This window comes from Notamacropus eugenii, chromosome 1 (genome assembly GCF_028372415.1).
Source record: "Notamacropus eugenii isolate mMacEug1 chromosome 1, mMacEug1.pri_v2, whole genome shotgun sequence".
NCBI classification, from domain to species: domain Eukaryota; kingdom Metazoa; phylum Chordata; class Mammalia; order Diprotodontia; family Macropodidae; genus Notamacropus; species Notamacropus eugenii.
In genome coordinates, this window is record NC_092872.1 from 362,096,655 (window position 1) to 362,113,061 (window position 16,407).

Consider the following 16,407-nt stretch of genomic DNA (forward strand, 5'->3'; position numbering starts at 1 on the left):
ATGTAAAGACACATTTATTTGTAGGCCTTACATGATGTGTCCTTTAAAAGGCCACAGAACATTGACATAGTATTAAAATATCCCCATCTGCTGGCAAAAAAATATCATATTTTACATTACTTTCTTAGAAAAAAATTTTCAGTATTTATATTTCAGATAAATGTGGTTGATATTTAATTTACTATATGTTTTGGAATTATGTAGTCTTTTATGCTCTTCTGCTTATTAGATCTTAGTTTATTCACCTTAAAATTTGAGGCATTATTTAAATTGAAAGAATGAAACAGGTAAAGTTTTTAGTTTGTGATTAAATTGAAGACTGAAGTTGAAGTTATTGGCAATCTCAATACTGATTGACATGTTTCTTTTACAATGCCACAGGGAATGCTTCCATTCTGATGTAAACTATCCCTCTATACTGAAGTTTCTGACTAGATAGATTTCCTACTAAATTGTTCATTTTTTGTAACAAAATTTCATTATAGAAGGGAAGTACATGTTAGAGGATAATAGAATATCATGAGTTGGAAGCCATTCTGTGTAATACAAATTTAACAGGAATCCATTCTATAATATCCCTTTATAAATGACTTTCTAACTTCTGTTTGAAGTCCTCCTTGATCCATCCTGCTGTTATTTTCCTACCTCCCAAAACTTCCCTATATTTATTTTTGTTCTCTGCATATGGTTTTTTATGTACTTATTCGCTCCTCCAATAGAAGATAAGCTCCTTGAGGACAAGAGTTGCTCCATTTTTGTCATTATAAGCATAGAACCTATGAAAGTGCCTAGTACAGATAGAGTAGATGCTTAATAAATGCTTGTTGATTGATATGCATGATTTTTACATGTGATTACATGCCATCATATACAGAGACCGTTAATGAGCTTTTTTCAGTATTTGAATGTATTGTATATTGAATAAAATGTCAAAAACCATAATAATGAAAATTCTGTTTTGTTTGTTTTTGTTTTTTAGAGAATCCCTAATATATTTGGATTTAGAAATCTCCTAAATAGGGCTAAAAGTTGGAAAAGGAACCATGATTTTCCTTTTGGCTTATATAGGAGAGATTAATTAATGACTTAAAAATCTCTAGTATTTTTTGGAGTTTCTAAATATATGTAATTTTAGTTACAGTAATTGCGTGCTGTTATTTTGCCTGTGTAAGAGAGTATTCTTTCTACTGGGACACAATTTATAACCCTACCTTTCACCTTAGAAGATGGTCATCAGGAATTTCTATAGGAATTTAAGAGCTATGATTAAATGTTGTTTTTAAATTTTAGGATGCCTTGTTTTTCCTGAAGGATTTTTTCACTAGTCTTTCTACAGAAGTGGAACTTCTAATGACTCCAGATCCAGAAGGTACTTTATATGCGTCAGATGACCCAAGTTTGAGTTCTAGTTTTATTACCTATTGGCTTCGTAAGCTTGGATATGTCGCTTATCTCTGGACTTATGTTCCTCCTTTATAAAATAAGGTTGTTGAAGAGAGAGTCTCTAAAGGTTCTTAATAGTCTTATGATATTTTAAATAATATAATAATATAACTACTTTACAAATTAGACTGAAATGTGATATTTATGTAAAATGATTGCTAAGCTATTAAGTTACACATATAGGTTGATATTACCAGGCTTCTCTGAGAATAATGTATATCCATATATGGAAGAACTGTACATTTATTTTAATTTATACAAAGGTATTCTGTAGTGACACACATATTAGATAAGCCTTTAAATGAGTTGTACAGATTATGTCTCTAATACTGATTGTGTTTTTAACTGAACACATTAAATGTATATTAATGCTTAATTACTTGAAAGAATTGTACTAAATTTTTTAAAAAATCTGTCACTTTCAGTTAAAAAATCTCCTGGAGCTGATGTCACCTGCAGTTTGCCAAAGCATTTGAGTGCCTCAAAGGAGCCAAACCTAGTTGTTTCTTTTCCTGGGCCAAAGCAGCAATGCCATGATGGCAGTTCAGTGGAAGTGGTTAATGGGGAGGAGGAGAATTTAGCTGAAACAACACTGTTTAGTGATCAACCTGTGTTTTTTAGGTAAGGTTTTTTTTTTCCCTTTGTTCATAATTTTTTTTGGAGTTGGGGATTTAGAGTTTATCCATCCTTTGTTTATAATATGAATTGATGATGTATCTAAATAATATCTGAGTCCTTATCAGGAGATTTTGTACTACCATTTAAGATCCTGATGTGTTTTCACTTGTGTGATTTTGTGACTGACTGATGCCATTTTTTGTCCTTGTTCAAGGCATAAGAGGAATGGAATTTTGTGGATCAAGTTTGTTAACTTTACTGGAATATATTTGGCAAGGGTTTCAATGTATTCTTCTCTATTTCTTGCCACTGTGTGACAAGAGTGGTGCTGGGCACAGATTCCAGCAGGTTTATTTTCCTGAGTTCAAATCTGGTCTTAGAGACTTATTAGCCAAGTGACTCTGGGCAAGTCACTTATTATGTTTGCTTCAGTTTCCTCATCTATAAAATGAACTAGAAAAGAAAATGACAAACAACTACAGTTTGCCAAAAAAATCCCAAATAGTGTTATGAAGAGTTGAACACGACCAGATGACAAATTTGTTTTCCATCATCACTCCATACAGCTCCATACAGTACATTGAACTGTATAATCATTGAGATTCTCATTCCGTGGTTGAAATAATCAGTCTTTCTCCTCCCCTTTTTCATATTATCCAGGGGCATTGGGATAAGTGTGGGAATGGTTGTCTAATTATCTTTTTGTATGTGTGATTGATGATTTTTATTTTTCAAAGTCTTAGCATGGTGAATCTTAAGAAAATAAAACTTTCCTTCTTTGTTACAGGGCAAGCAGATCTTTATAAAACGCTTCTTATTTGTTAGCTTAAGGAAAGGTTTTTATGTTGAATGCAAACATCTCATTTTTGACATTAGAGTTTGATTTTTCAACATGTGATCAGTTTTGATATATTGTTAGTTTCTTTAAAAGAATAGAGAAGATTAATTTTAATGGGCAGCAAAATGCTTAAATACTTATTTTATGACTTCATTTTTCACTAAAACTAAATGGATTCAATTTGATCTATAGATGTTAATAATTTTACACATGATTAAAATTATGTTTATTTGCCTTTACTTTCAGAGAATTTAGATTCACATCAGAAGTTCCCATACGCCTTGATTACCATGGCAAGCATGTATCAATGGATCAGGTTTGTTAACTTTACTGGAATATATTTGGCAAGGCTTTCAATTTATTCTTCTCTGTTTCTTGTCGCTGTTACAGTTCATTTTTCCAAACATGTTTAGGTGCACTTGCTGTTTTAGGAATTTAAAAAAAAAAATCAATCATAGACATCTCAAGTCATGAACAATAGGGAAAAAGATTGTATAGTCAGTTGATAACATTTATTAACATTTTTGTACTGTGCTAAGTGCTGGTGATACAAATATGAAAAAAATGGACCCTGCCTTTAGGAACTTTACAGTTTTGGGGGGTTAGTCAGGGAGACAATATGTAAAAAGAAGCTGGAAAGTGAGGGGAAGGAGGGGGCAGCTGGAGAAGGTTCTCAGTGTGTAGAGCATAGTAGAAAAGTCAGAAAAGTCTCAAAGTAGTCCATCCAGATGAGAAAGGAGAAGATATTCTAAGCTGAGTTCCTTCCTTAAGTGGAACTTTGGAATTCACCCTCCAATCACAGGGATAGAGGTTGGTGATAAGGTGGAATTTCAAGGCTGATGGGATCTTGCAATGGGCATGAGGTTTTCTGTATAATGAACTTTCTGGAATATGGTTGGTAAAACAAGAGAAGGATAAAGTAGTGCAGCCAGGTGAGAAGTGTACAAAACCTGAACTTTGTGACAGTATTTAAAAGAATAATTGTATATACATGTTTATATACATATGTATATATTTGAGTATATACTCATAATATATACATATACAAAAGTTTATCTAGGTCTTAACAAATTGCTCTGTTTTTGATTTGTTCTGCACTTCCCCTCACTTCTTTCTGTGAAACTTTTAAAAATACTTTTAAATTCCTCCTTCCCCTGTACATGTCACTATCTATAAATTCACCTCCTTTTTCTTCACTCCCATCTCCTCTATACTTCCTTACAATTAATATGAAAAATCAAGTAAAACAAATCAAGATATGAGCCATGTATGAAAATCCATGTCTGTTTTGTCCATCACATCTCTACCAAGAGGAGGTAGAAGAGATGCTTCACTATAACTAAACATTATAACTGACGTTATAACTATGACTCAAGACTCAAAAGTTCTGAGGTCTTTCAGAGTTGTTTCTCTTACATGATTATAATCATTGTGTAAATTGTTCTATTGGTTCTGGTCACTTCATGCTGTATCAGTTCATATTTATCTCCATATTTCTTTGAATCTTCATATTCTTCATTTTTTATGGTGTATTAAGTTTCCATTACTTTCATATGGTAGAGAATAGCTCTTGATGTTGATTGTCAGGTCAAAATTAGCACAAGGAGTAGAGAATTGGTCCATATTCTGTTGCCTCTCAGCCATAGAGGCTGCATCGAGTGCACAATCAGCTGCCAACAAAGTCACGTACCATTTCTTTCTCTACTTTAGTTTTGGCTTATATCTTTTTCAAGTTAGTTTATCATCACTATGTTAGCTGACTTTGATGCCATTTTTTGTCTTTGTTCAAGTCATAGGAGGAAATGCGAGGTGCACAAATCTAGAGACACTCCCATCCCTAATGTTCAAATGAACTGTTTGTACCTGACCTGTGGTAGAGCCTTTGGAGCTCATATTGGATTGATCAGCCACAGTCCACCATACTGCACCTTGACTCCAGCATCATATAGTCATCGATCCTCTTCAAGTACAAAGGACAAACAATACAACAATAACACTTTCATATATAATTAGTTCAGATATTACCCTCCATACCTATGTAGCTATTACTAACTGAGGGGAATTTCTTTTGTTTCTAGTTCTTTGCCACAATAGAAAAATGCTGCCATAAATATTTTTTAACCTGTAAGTCCTTTTCCCCTGTATCTGACCTTCCTAGGTTAGAAACCTAGTAGTAGTATTGCTGAGTGAAAGAGTATGTACAGGCTGGGTGTAGTAGCACAGATGTAATCTCTGATACTAGGTGATGCTGAGGCTGGTAGATGGCTTGAGCTTGGGAGTTCAGAGCTTCATTAAGGCCAGAGTCATTCAGGTGTCTCACTAAATTCTTATTAGTGAGGCCCCAGAAATGGAAGAGAGAATGAGCAGGAACGTTAGTTTGCCCAAGAAGTGGCCAACGGGCCCAGGTCAAAAATGAAGTCAAAGCTTCGATAATGATCAATGAATGAACCAAACGCTGTAGTCCTAACCTGGACCAGATAGACCTAGTTGTCCAGCTCTCTGCCAGACAAACAAAACCCACAAAGAATATGTACAGTTCAGTGATTTTTTAGTTCTAGATTATTTTCCAGAATGATTGAATCAGTTCACAGCTCCACTAGCAGTACAGGAGATTCCTTGTTGTCTCACAATCCCTTTAACAATTGGCTGTTTTCCTTTCTGTAATCTTTGACAATTTAATGGGTGTGAGGTAAAATCTCAGAGTTGCATTCATTTGGATTTCTCTATTTATTGCAGCATTTTCCTATGTGGTATCTTGTATTTCTTCATTAGAGAATTACCCGTTCATATCCTTTGACCACATGTCTAGTGAGGAATGGCTCTTATTTTTATATATTTGTGTTACTGTATTAAACCTTTCTTAGTGAGATACGTTGTAAAGATTTTTTAAAAAAATTTTCCTATTTCTTACTGTATTTTTATTTGTTGGTACAGAAGTTTTCAGTTTTATGTAATTAGAATTGTTAATTCACACTTGCTTTTTATGAGAAGTTCGGTGTTTTTTATTTTCAGGATAAGTTACATATTGCTTAATTTTAAAATACTTTGCTTAAAAATTGATAATAGTTCTTGTGTATATTCACAAAATACATTTTTGCCTTTTAAGATATTTAAGCTTCATCAGTTTCATTCTGACTATTTAATGGGAATTAGATAAATTTAGAGATAAATTTAATGGGAAAATAGTAATAAGGCATTTATACCTTGTAATGTTCAAATAATGTTGCTCTTTTTCATTTTGAAGGGTACATTAGCTGGAATTCTGATTGGTCTTGCTCAATTAAATTGTTCTGAGTTAAAGTTGAAGAGGCTTTTCTATCGACATGGGTGAGTTGAGCTGTTATATAAAATTTATGTACTGAAATTATTTAAAGCAGGTTAAAAATTAATTTTCCTAAATAGCATAATTCAAAAGTAGTTTTGAGGTAGAAGCTTCATTTTTAGTAGAGTTAAGTAGGAGTCAAGAGGCAGGCAGCATGATATAGAGAAAAACCAGAGTTCCTATCCTGCCTCTGACACTGTCATGCTAGCTCTTTTACCTTTCGGAAGTCTCTTAAGCTTTCTGAGCTTCATGTAACCCTGCAAGTATTGTTAAGTTATAGGTGAGTTGTGATTTACATTGTGAAGAGCATCTTCATACCAACAATGAAACCACCAGTCCTTGATGTCTTGGTGAAGAAAAATTAATTCGTGCTGCATGGAAGTAGAATTTCTTGGGCCAAGATTTAACCCTCACAAAATGATGTAATAGTAATTATTTTTACAGTGTGAGATAGTACTGCAAAATTTTAACATTTTCTTATGTTAATATAAGGAAAATAAAAAAATATATTTGCTAGTTAATAGTCTAGAAGATGTGTCTTTGCGGCTAGGAACTAATTGTAGATTTATAGTTCTTCTTGTTTTTTGCTTCTTAATACCAGTCATTTAAATTCTACACATTTCTGTTCATTATCTATAAAATTAGAGTAATAGAAAGCACAGCTATTTAAGTTAACCTTGGTATTATATAAGAATATGTAATTCAATTCTATATCTTAATATATTTAGTGAAACTCAGGTTGGAATTTAGAGGATTAGTTTTAAAATGTTATAGCTATAATTTTTGAACTTTTTTTAGTGGAAAACTTATAAAATCTCAGATTTCTTCCATATTTACTAATTGTTATTTGCTATATAGTCTGCTAGGTGTAGACAAATTATTCTCTTATGCAATTGCGGAATGGCTTAATGATATTAAGAAGAACCAGCTGCCAGGAATTCTGGGAGGTGTTGGGCCTATACATTCATTAGTACAATTAGGTGAGTTAAATTTTGTTATATAAGGGTTTGGGGACTGGATAATCATCTAGTTAGAGTGACAGGATAGCTTTTGAGATTTAGATCAATTAATGTGTTATATGTCCTCAATGTATTCTAGTGCAAGGCCTAAAGGACTTGGTCTGGTTACCAATAGAGCAATATAGAAAGGATGGCCGCATTGTAAGAGGATTTCAAAAAGGAGCTGCTTCATTTGGTACTTCAACCGCAATGGCTGCTTTAGAACTAACAAACAGAATGGTTCAAACTATACAGGTACTTTTTTATGACTATGAAATTATGGTTTTGAAGCATATTAAAGTTGTTGTTAAAATGTTGTTTTAAATAAAGCTGCTGTTTAAACTGCATAGTAGAAGGGTAGGAAAGGTTATAATTAGAAATTTATAATGATTTAGCCCTTTGGTATATTTTCAATCACCAACATTAATTTCACTCCAAAGTAGTGTTACCAACTTACAGAGTAAGGCACAAACAAATGATCAAATGTTTGCATGTCCAAATAGCTTTAAAAGAAGTAAGTTAGCAGAACTAGTAACATTTCTACCCATTTGAAAACAAAGATCAGAATCAAATTCAAGGAAGTGTTCTGGAGCAAACAGTTAGTTATGTTGGAATTTGGAGAGGCTAGCTCCCACTTTAAAATGCACAGACCACTTTGTTTATGGGTGAGATCATAGGTGCTATGACATTGTTGACTATATTATTTTTTTGACATTAGCAATTTTTGAAGTAAAAACCTATGCAAATTTTAGAATAAAAAAAACATAAAACTATAAACATTCTGAAGTTTTCTTAGGGAAGTTTTGACTTCTAGTAAAAATGATAGGACTTAAATTTGAATAAATGTATTCAAATATAGGTGGTTTACTGGACTAGCAATGCTATGGAATTTATAATAAGTAGGCCAAGAATCAAGTAAGAAAATTTTTGTGATATGTTTTATTGGGAATTCTTTACTTATTTCCTGGTACAACCCTCTAGGCAGCAGCAGAGACAGCGTATGACATGGTATCCCCTGGCACAATTTCAATTGACCCCAAAAAAATGAAAAGATTTTCTCATCATCGCTTGGCACATCAGCCGGTAGACCTGAGGGAAGGTGTGGCCAAAGCATATAGTGTTGTAAAGGAGGTAAGTGAACACTAAGCCTACAGTAAGTCCAAGATCACTGAATAATTTCATGTCTTTCATCAAAAGTTCACTGTGTTAATTGGAAACATTTTCAAAGAGACAAGATAGCACAGTTTTGAGAGAATTGTTATTAACACCATATATAGGAATGTCAGTTGCAAATGAAGGAAAGGAGCTAAATAATGAGTGATAAGAGGGGCTGTATTTTGAAGCAGGAAAGACACATGCTAGCTTGGGCAGATTTCTCAATGCCTCTGGCATCTCTTAAGATTTGTTACTGATGATGCTACCTGTACTGGTGAAGGGAGTTTCCACACTGGGAATTCTCCGTGGTGTTTAAATCACTGATTTAGATGACCTATATAATCCCCCTCAAAAATGGAGAGAGAGAGAATGAAAATGAAGAACTGTATCTACAGTTCTGTAGTTATTGTATGTTATTGTATCTATAGTACTGATATTGGGTGGACCATCAATAGATGGTCTGTGAGATGGTTGCCAGGCTGTTCTTTCATGTTTTCAATACTTTGAGGATATCTGTTTTCATTGAAAGGAATATTTTGTCTACTAGAATAGATTACAAACCTGTCACTTCAGAGTGGTCTTCTTGAATTGCTATAGTTTAAAAAAAATTAATCATCCATTTACTAATTATCCTTCTAATGATTATCTTCTCTACATTTAGGTAGGCATATTCTCAGACAGAAGACACATTATGTATAGCAGGCCTGCACAACCTGCAGCCCACCAAAGGATTTCAAGCAGCCTGCACAAAATGTAGAGGAAAACGTCCTCTACATTTTGTGTTAACTGCCTGACATCCTTTGGTGTACCTGTGGGCCATCAGTGGCCTGCAGGCCACAGGTTGTTTGGGCCTGGTTTATAGTATCACAATTATAAAAACATTATTTTTCTGATTGAATTAATCTCTTTAATTGGAGTTTCTGTATTTTCAAAATTCCATATTCTCATATTCCATATTCTCAAAAGCAATTTTATTCTGGGGTCATGTGAATTAGGTCTTTTTTCCTTAGTAACTTTTGCTCCAAAAAAGTTTGAGTAGAACCTAAAGGCTGCCAGGAAAAGATTAGGGTTACTTAGAGATGGAAAACAGCCAGTGTTTTTTACTTTTATTTTTTTAAGACACAGAGGGAACAGAAAGGTAATAGATATTGTTTAGAATTAATTCAGAGAGATAAAATCACATGAAGAGCTGTGGAGATTACAACTGAGTAAAAGCCAAGTTTGAGTCAGATTTTATCAGTGACTTTTAAAAAGGAAAAGGATTTTGAAAGGGTACAAGCCAGGGTACAAGAGAATGGATGAGGAAATGAGATAATGAATTTGGAAAGTGGAATTGTAGAGGAGTGAGTAGCAGAAGCATCACTATAGAGATTCAGGGGATCCTAGATAATTAGAAATGGTAAAAGGAGTCATCTCACACTGAATTTCAATTATATATTAAAAACTTAAAGAGCAGAAACTATAATCAGAGAAGCTATACAGTGACATGTATATGCTGTATGGTTGTAAATATTCCCTCTTAGATCTTAATTGCTGAAGAAAATAGAAACAATTGTGTTAGTAGATGTTTCCTATTTTTTAGAATAGAATTTTGAAAACAAAATTCTTGGTGTTGGGGAAGGCCTTGCTTCTGTCTAAGGATTTTTCTCAGTTGTGTTCGCAGTTCATTATATTGATTATTGCCATAGCTTTGGCTTTAAAATATTTGTTTCAGTCTCCTAGCCATTTTTCTCCTTGCTGTATAATTTATTTTCTAGCATTGCTATATGGAGTAGAAATGAAATCTTCTTTGCCTTGCCCTAAAAGGTTGAAATCTGGCTTGGGACAAACATCACTAGATGATGGATACCTTCCCTTTTTTGGGCTGCTACATTTTCTGTTACTAGTTTTATCTCATATTGAAGGAGAAAAAAACCTTTTTGAGTCTTTCCATACTTTCTTGTTGGCATTTCCTAAATTTTCTCTGGATTGGAAAAACGAGTTTGGTTTCTCTTGCTTTATAATTTCTTATGTATATTTTCATTTGCACTCTTATCCAAGTTCCTGGGATATTTATTTGTAGGATTTAATATTTGATCGTCAGGATAATTTTCATGGAGTTATAATTGCAATAAGGAAAAGAACAATTGTTGTAGCGGTGTTGTTCATATCATTAAACAAGTTCTTCCTGCTTGTCCATTTAGAAAACTTGTATTTTAAGTTATCTTTTAAAATTAAAAAGATTTTATACTATTTCCTGTGTTAAAAATTATCTCTTATTCTAAATGACTGCCTTATTTATAGCTGTCTTTTCTAACATAAACTAATTTAAGTCATATTAAAGCAGCTGTTTGGATTTTAGTGATTTCATTTTCTTGTTAGTGTCAAATAAAGAAAGCTACAATCAAGAATTTTTAAAAAGCTTTTACCACCAGAAAAATTACTTTTAGGTTATTAAATATTTTTTTCACATTGCTTACATCACTTAATCTTAATTGGTGCTGAGAAAATCCAATGTCAAACAAAATGACATTACAGGGAGCAACTAATCCCATAAGGATCATGATGTTACATGGGCCATTAATCTAGTGATGTCCTAGCAGGGTTTCATAATTCTGATGGGTATGTTTTGTTATACTAATGATGCTGTTGAAATATGGAGGCTAATGATCAAGACATATCTTTTTTGTACAGAAAGTCTATGATAAAATGTTAAATCATACTTCCTTTTTGTTTTAAATTAAAATTTTAAAGTGAAAAAATTGGTGGGTTGTCTCTAAAGCATAATTTATGCTTTCTAATTATGGGTGAAATTTTGATTAAATAGACCAAAAATATGCAGTACAGCTTAAATTAGAGACTATAAAATTACGAAGGATTATGTTGTTGTTTTTCTAGTAAAGTCTGTCTTTTTTTTCTTTTTACATCAGGGTATCACAGACACTGCTCAAACTATCTATGAAACCGCTGCTAGAGAGCATGAGAATCGGGGTGTTACTGGAGCAGTAGGAGAAGTCCTCCGTCAGATTCCACCAGCTGTAGTTAAACCTCTGATTGTTGCAACAGAAGCAACATCAAATGTTTTAGGTGGAATGAGAAACCAGATTAGACCAGATGTTCGACAAGATGAATCACAAAAATGGCGCCAAGGGGAGGACTGATACTTCCAGTATGACTCTTCATGAAGATAATGAAAGTGGAAGTAAGGAACATGATATCCCAGTGGCAGCTTTAGATGGAACTAATTGAAATTTACTGTGTTCATCTCAGGAGCAGAAACTTTTCTTAGTTAAGCAATTTTCTATCAAAACAACTTGTAGCCAAAACCTTCAAAACATTTTAAGGCAAGTTTGATACTTGCCTTTAGAAATGACTCTTACTCATTATGTATGATGGCTAGTTCCACATGAGTTGAGTCGTGTGCTTGCTTTTATTAAAACATAAACCATAGTTTTCTTATGATGGCTGTAGTGTTGTTAGAAGCAGCCCTTTTAACAACACATGGAATTCAAATGTTTTCTGAGCCCTTAGAGGTTACCTGTCAGTTCTTTGATGTGCAAAACTAAAAACATCACATGTTCAAAGCATTCGTTTTGCTTGTGAATAATAGAAGCAAATGGGGTTCTCATTAGGAATATGTGGAAGACTGATATTTCTTGAAAAAGTGAATTTAATATTTATATTTTTAAGAACTACCTGTGAATATATTATGTAACATACATGCACACACTCTTGTTTCTAAGGGATTTTTTTTGGGGGGGAAAGATGACCATTTTCAGACATGTTCTGTTGTGTTGCACTTTAAATAATTTATTCTGCAAAATGTGTAGATAAATACAATGTCATGTGCATTATTCGTATGTGAATTAGAAACTTAAAATTTTATAAAGATGAATGAGTGTGATGAAGACTTTGGCAAAGAATATAAATGTTTATTTAACTGTAGATGAAATTGCTCATTTTGTGCCTGACTAAAAATTCTGTCTTTTGTTTTAAGCAGATAGAGATTTTGAGCTTGCTATAGGACTTTGTAGAGTGGGAGGAAAGGAATGCTATCATTTTTTTTGTTTCTTTTAGATGAACCAGTAGTAGTTTCCTCCCTGTCTTCCCTCCCTCCCCCCCCAATTCTTATTAATGATTCCAAAGTTAAAAAATTAACAGGCTAACTCTACATTTTAGTAGCCTGTCACATTTGAATAAAATAAGTTCATTTAAAAGTAAGATTGTTTTATATGCCTCTATATAATTTACAGCCTTTAGAATATGTTCAGAGAAATGAAACTTAGTTATCCCAAGATTCTTAGAAAAGCTATCTCAAGACTGACTGGTTAATACTACTCAGACATAAGAGAGAATTTGCTACCCAAAACCATCTTCTTGGCTACACATATCTGACATAAGCATAAAATAATAATTAAATATCTGAACACCATTTAAAACTGTAATATGCTACTTCAAATTGTTAGTAGGAATTTCAGAATATTACTTAAGTCATAGGCTAGAAAATTAGGTTGCTTTTGCAATTAATATCACTATAAATAGCTATCTAAATTACTTTAAGATACTAAAAAATGAATTTTAAATTTTAATTTATTTTCTCTCTCTTTTTAGAAATTTTAAAAGAGGGAATCTTAGAATTAGTCCATCTGTGCATCACTAGAGCAGTTGACATCAATTAACTGCACAAGCACAGCACAGTTTTTGCCAAATCTGACACCAATTAAGCTATATAGTTATTATAGCATTTTGTTATTAGAATTTAATATTTTTTAGGAGAAAACCAGACATGCTGCATATAAATACAAAAACCCCAGAATAAGTCATCATTTTAAAGTGGAATATCAGCTAACTATATATCAGGTTAAGTGTTTTATCAATTATGAATTCAGTAAAAGATGAAAGTGTGTTAATGTACAACTAAGACGTTTAGTTTCCATTCTTTTACTTGTCTGTAGTCTTTCTATGGAAATGCAAATGCAGAGTCCACTTCTAACATGCATTCTTAAGCAGCTAACAAAAATGTTTTAGGAATTGCCTTCATAAATTCTGCTTTAACAAGTACTTGTATATCCTCTGGTTGTATAGAACACTATTTGCACACATTCAGGCCAATAGTCCACACTAATGCAAAATAGCCAAGGAGTGGATAGAATTTGCAAGTTAGTTTAAATGAAATGTACCTTTGCTAAAAGTGTGTATATGTACAGTACCTGTATTTGAATATTTGTATAATCCTAAGCATCTTTAAATAAAACTAAGTGTTCTTCCAAATGTATTGATGTTTTTGGAATTTTAAGTATTTTTTTTTTTTTTTTTGATAAAGTGCTTCCTGGCCTTAGGTGCTTAGTCTGATAAAATCTTAGTGCTTTGCTCTTTCCTGAAAGATCCTGGGTCCCTAATTGTTGCTTTGTGAGGCATTCAGATCTTTTAAATGGCTCTAGTAACTTGAATTTACTTTTTGACTTACAGTGTTCCTTGCTTAATTTAATATAACTACGGCAATTCACAGAATAATTTACATCTCTTCTCAAATCAGATAATGTGGATAAAGTGTTTTATAAATGTATTTCATTAAGAATATTTCACATTGCACTTAAGTAGTTATTTAATGGGGAAAAAAGGGAAAAGAGTGTTTACCAAATTCTTGGATGCTACTATTGTGGAGCTAATAAATTATCCCTTTTTCACATTAAATCCTGTTTCTATTCTCTCCATAATTATAATCATTTACAAATACATTGAGTGCTTAACCTATGCTTTATGTATGGGAGTTTAAAAAAAAAAAACCACACCAAATTTGCCTTTAGCTTTGGATTCCAATTTAATGAAATGGTATTTGAAAGAGATTTTTATGTCACTTTAAACTTATTTTTTTAGATAATGAAATTAGTAAAATCTAGGGTACCCCCCATTCTTAAAAAGTGGGTAGCTTTGGGTTAAAACTGGAAAAAAAGAGCAAGAAACATGTTTTTTATTTAAAAAAAAGAAACATTAAAAATGGAAACATTTTTCTAAATTAAAGCTCTGAACATAGATTTTTTCCCCTCTGTTTTCTGAATTTTAATTCCTGTGTTTCATTGGTCCCTTATAGCCCTAAGACACTAACTACATACCCAGTTAAAAAATAGCTACTATTTCTTAGAAAAAAGAACATTTAAAAATATATTCAGCTGTTTTAATAATGTGTTTATAGTGACGTGTATGCTATATTAAAAAAGTTATGTAATATTATAGAACAGGGCTTATTAAACTTTTTCCACTCATGACCTCTTTAGCACTTCTTAAACTGTGGAATCCCATAGTTTAAGAAGTGCTGAAGAGAACCTGATTGGAAATCAGGAGGGAATAGCCCCCTACAACTCAAATTTAGCTTTGCGACATGGAGTGAACTGATTAGCTTCTCATCTTCACTGTTCTTAGCCCTGAATTACTAGGATTGTCACAGGACCATTTTTGTGTTGGGCTAAGACTAGCATGACCTTTAGGGGGGATTTTATTCTCTCTTCCTCCCTCTGCTCCCTTTCTTTAATCATTAAAAGTTCCTTAAATTAGGGGGAATGTTCATGAAGTTCTTTCAGTTCCTTGGATGTAAAGCATCATGTAAACACAAGGTGGTATCATTATTACATGTAATAATCATGTGTATGTATATATGTTATTTAAACATGCTGTCATACATTAGAATGTCTTTTGTGATCTGTCTCTAAGTGTATTAAATGCAAGTATAAGTTTAATTTATACTTCTTAGGATGCTGTCAAGTTCTGTGTTTGTATAATACATGTAAATAATGGTATAAAATTTATAAAGGTCATCATTTGCCATCTCTAGTTGTCTTGCAGTTTATTATAGGGTGCATAGTCACTCCTATTTATGGAACTTGTTCATCAAAAGAGTTTTAATCCCATTTATTTTTCAGTATGATCTTAGCCAATTCAACAATCATTTATTGATTAAATACTATGTAGAAGACAATCTACACGTTCTAACAGAGGGTTATACTGTGTAGCTGAAAATGACTCAACCAACGTGCTTTAGTTTTATTTCTAGGCCGCCTTTTTCTTCCACCCCTCAGTTATTAGTGATTCAAAGGTAGAGACAGTTTAATACACAATACTGATAATGCAGGTATTTAACTTAAAAACTTGAGTGTTTCAACATTTCATGCACATATGTATATTGATATTTTTCTCTTTTTTAAAAAAAACCTTTTTTGCATTATTACAATTTGATTTCTTTAACTTTTGAAAAGTTGTTGTGTGTTGTTTTTTTTTTGCAAAAAATATCTACTATACATTGAGCACCAGCACTCTGTTTTGAAGGGTCAGGAACTTAAGAGGTCTTATGTGATGTAGTTTCATTTGTAGTGCACCAGATTGATTCAGATTCCTAAAAAACAGCTTTTTTAGTACTTTGATCTTTCAAATGTATTTTTCTATAAAAGAGAATAATTCTGATAGCTGGTTATGTTATTTGTGTATTATTTGTGAAAACTGCAGGTCATGTAACAATACCTACTTTTTCTATGTTAAGAAACTGGGGAGTGTGGCCATCAATTGCCTAGCATTCATAATGGAAGCTTTATACAAACATTTTGATTTGTTACAAATGCAAAAGTTGAATTACCATGAATAAAAGATTATAAAGTTTACAAGTATTTATTATTGTCAAATTGTCCTAATAAACTGTAATTGTTCATGTGAGTATTTTAAAAAATGCCTATGCTGTGTGATTAATGTTGTGGGAATGGAATATGATCGTGTGATTAAAGTATTTTTATGGATTGAATTCTCTTAGAGGAAATTAATTTTTTCTTTTGTGATGAAGGGGCTTTCAAGATAATAGAATCCTGAGATTTTTAGAGCTAGAAGGAATGTTAGAGGCTATCAAGTCCTTGTCTCATTTGTGACTTGCCCAGAATCATATAGCTAGTATGTGAATTAGAATTTGCACTCAGGTCTTCCTAACTCCAAGCCTAGTGCTCTCTCCACTTTACTGCCTTGTTATAATGAATAACTACACAATATTCTTGACATAATGCTTGCTTTGAACATAC

General features: G+C 32.6%; 1 protein-coding gene across 5 annotated transcripts in view; it reads left to right on the plus strand.

Annotated features, from left to right (window-relative positions):
• The window catches only part of ATG2B (autophagy related 2B), a 141,728-nt gene extending 125,589 nt beyond the window's left edge, over positions 1–16,139 (plus strand). For 4 of the 5 annotated variants that reach the window (XM_072630300.1, XM_072630302.1, XM_072630301.1 and 1 more), the window contains 8 exons: positions 1,291–1,369; positions 1,869–2,064; positions 3,146–3,215; positions 6,144–6,226; positions 7,080–7,201; positions 7,320–7,474; positions 8,201–8,350; positions 11,284–16,139. In XM_072630300.1, coding sequence (XP_072486401.1) covers positions 1,291–1,369; positions 1,869–2,064; positions 3,146–3,215; positions 6,144–6,226; positions 7,080–7,201; positions 7,320–7,474; positions 8,201–8,350; positions 11,284–11,514 — 1,086 coding nt within the window. In that variant the 3' untranslated portion in view covers positions 11,515–16,139. Of the gene's footprint in view, positions 1–1,290; positions 1,370–1,868; positions 2,065–3,145; positions 3,216–4,689; positions 6,113–6,143; positions 6,227–7,079; positions 7,202–7,319; positions 7,475–8,200; positions 8,351–11,283 lie in introns of those variants that run through there. The other variant, XM_072630304.1, reaches the window with a different exon arrangement.
• Positions 16,140–16,407: the final 268 nt, after the last annotated feature.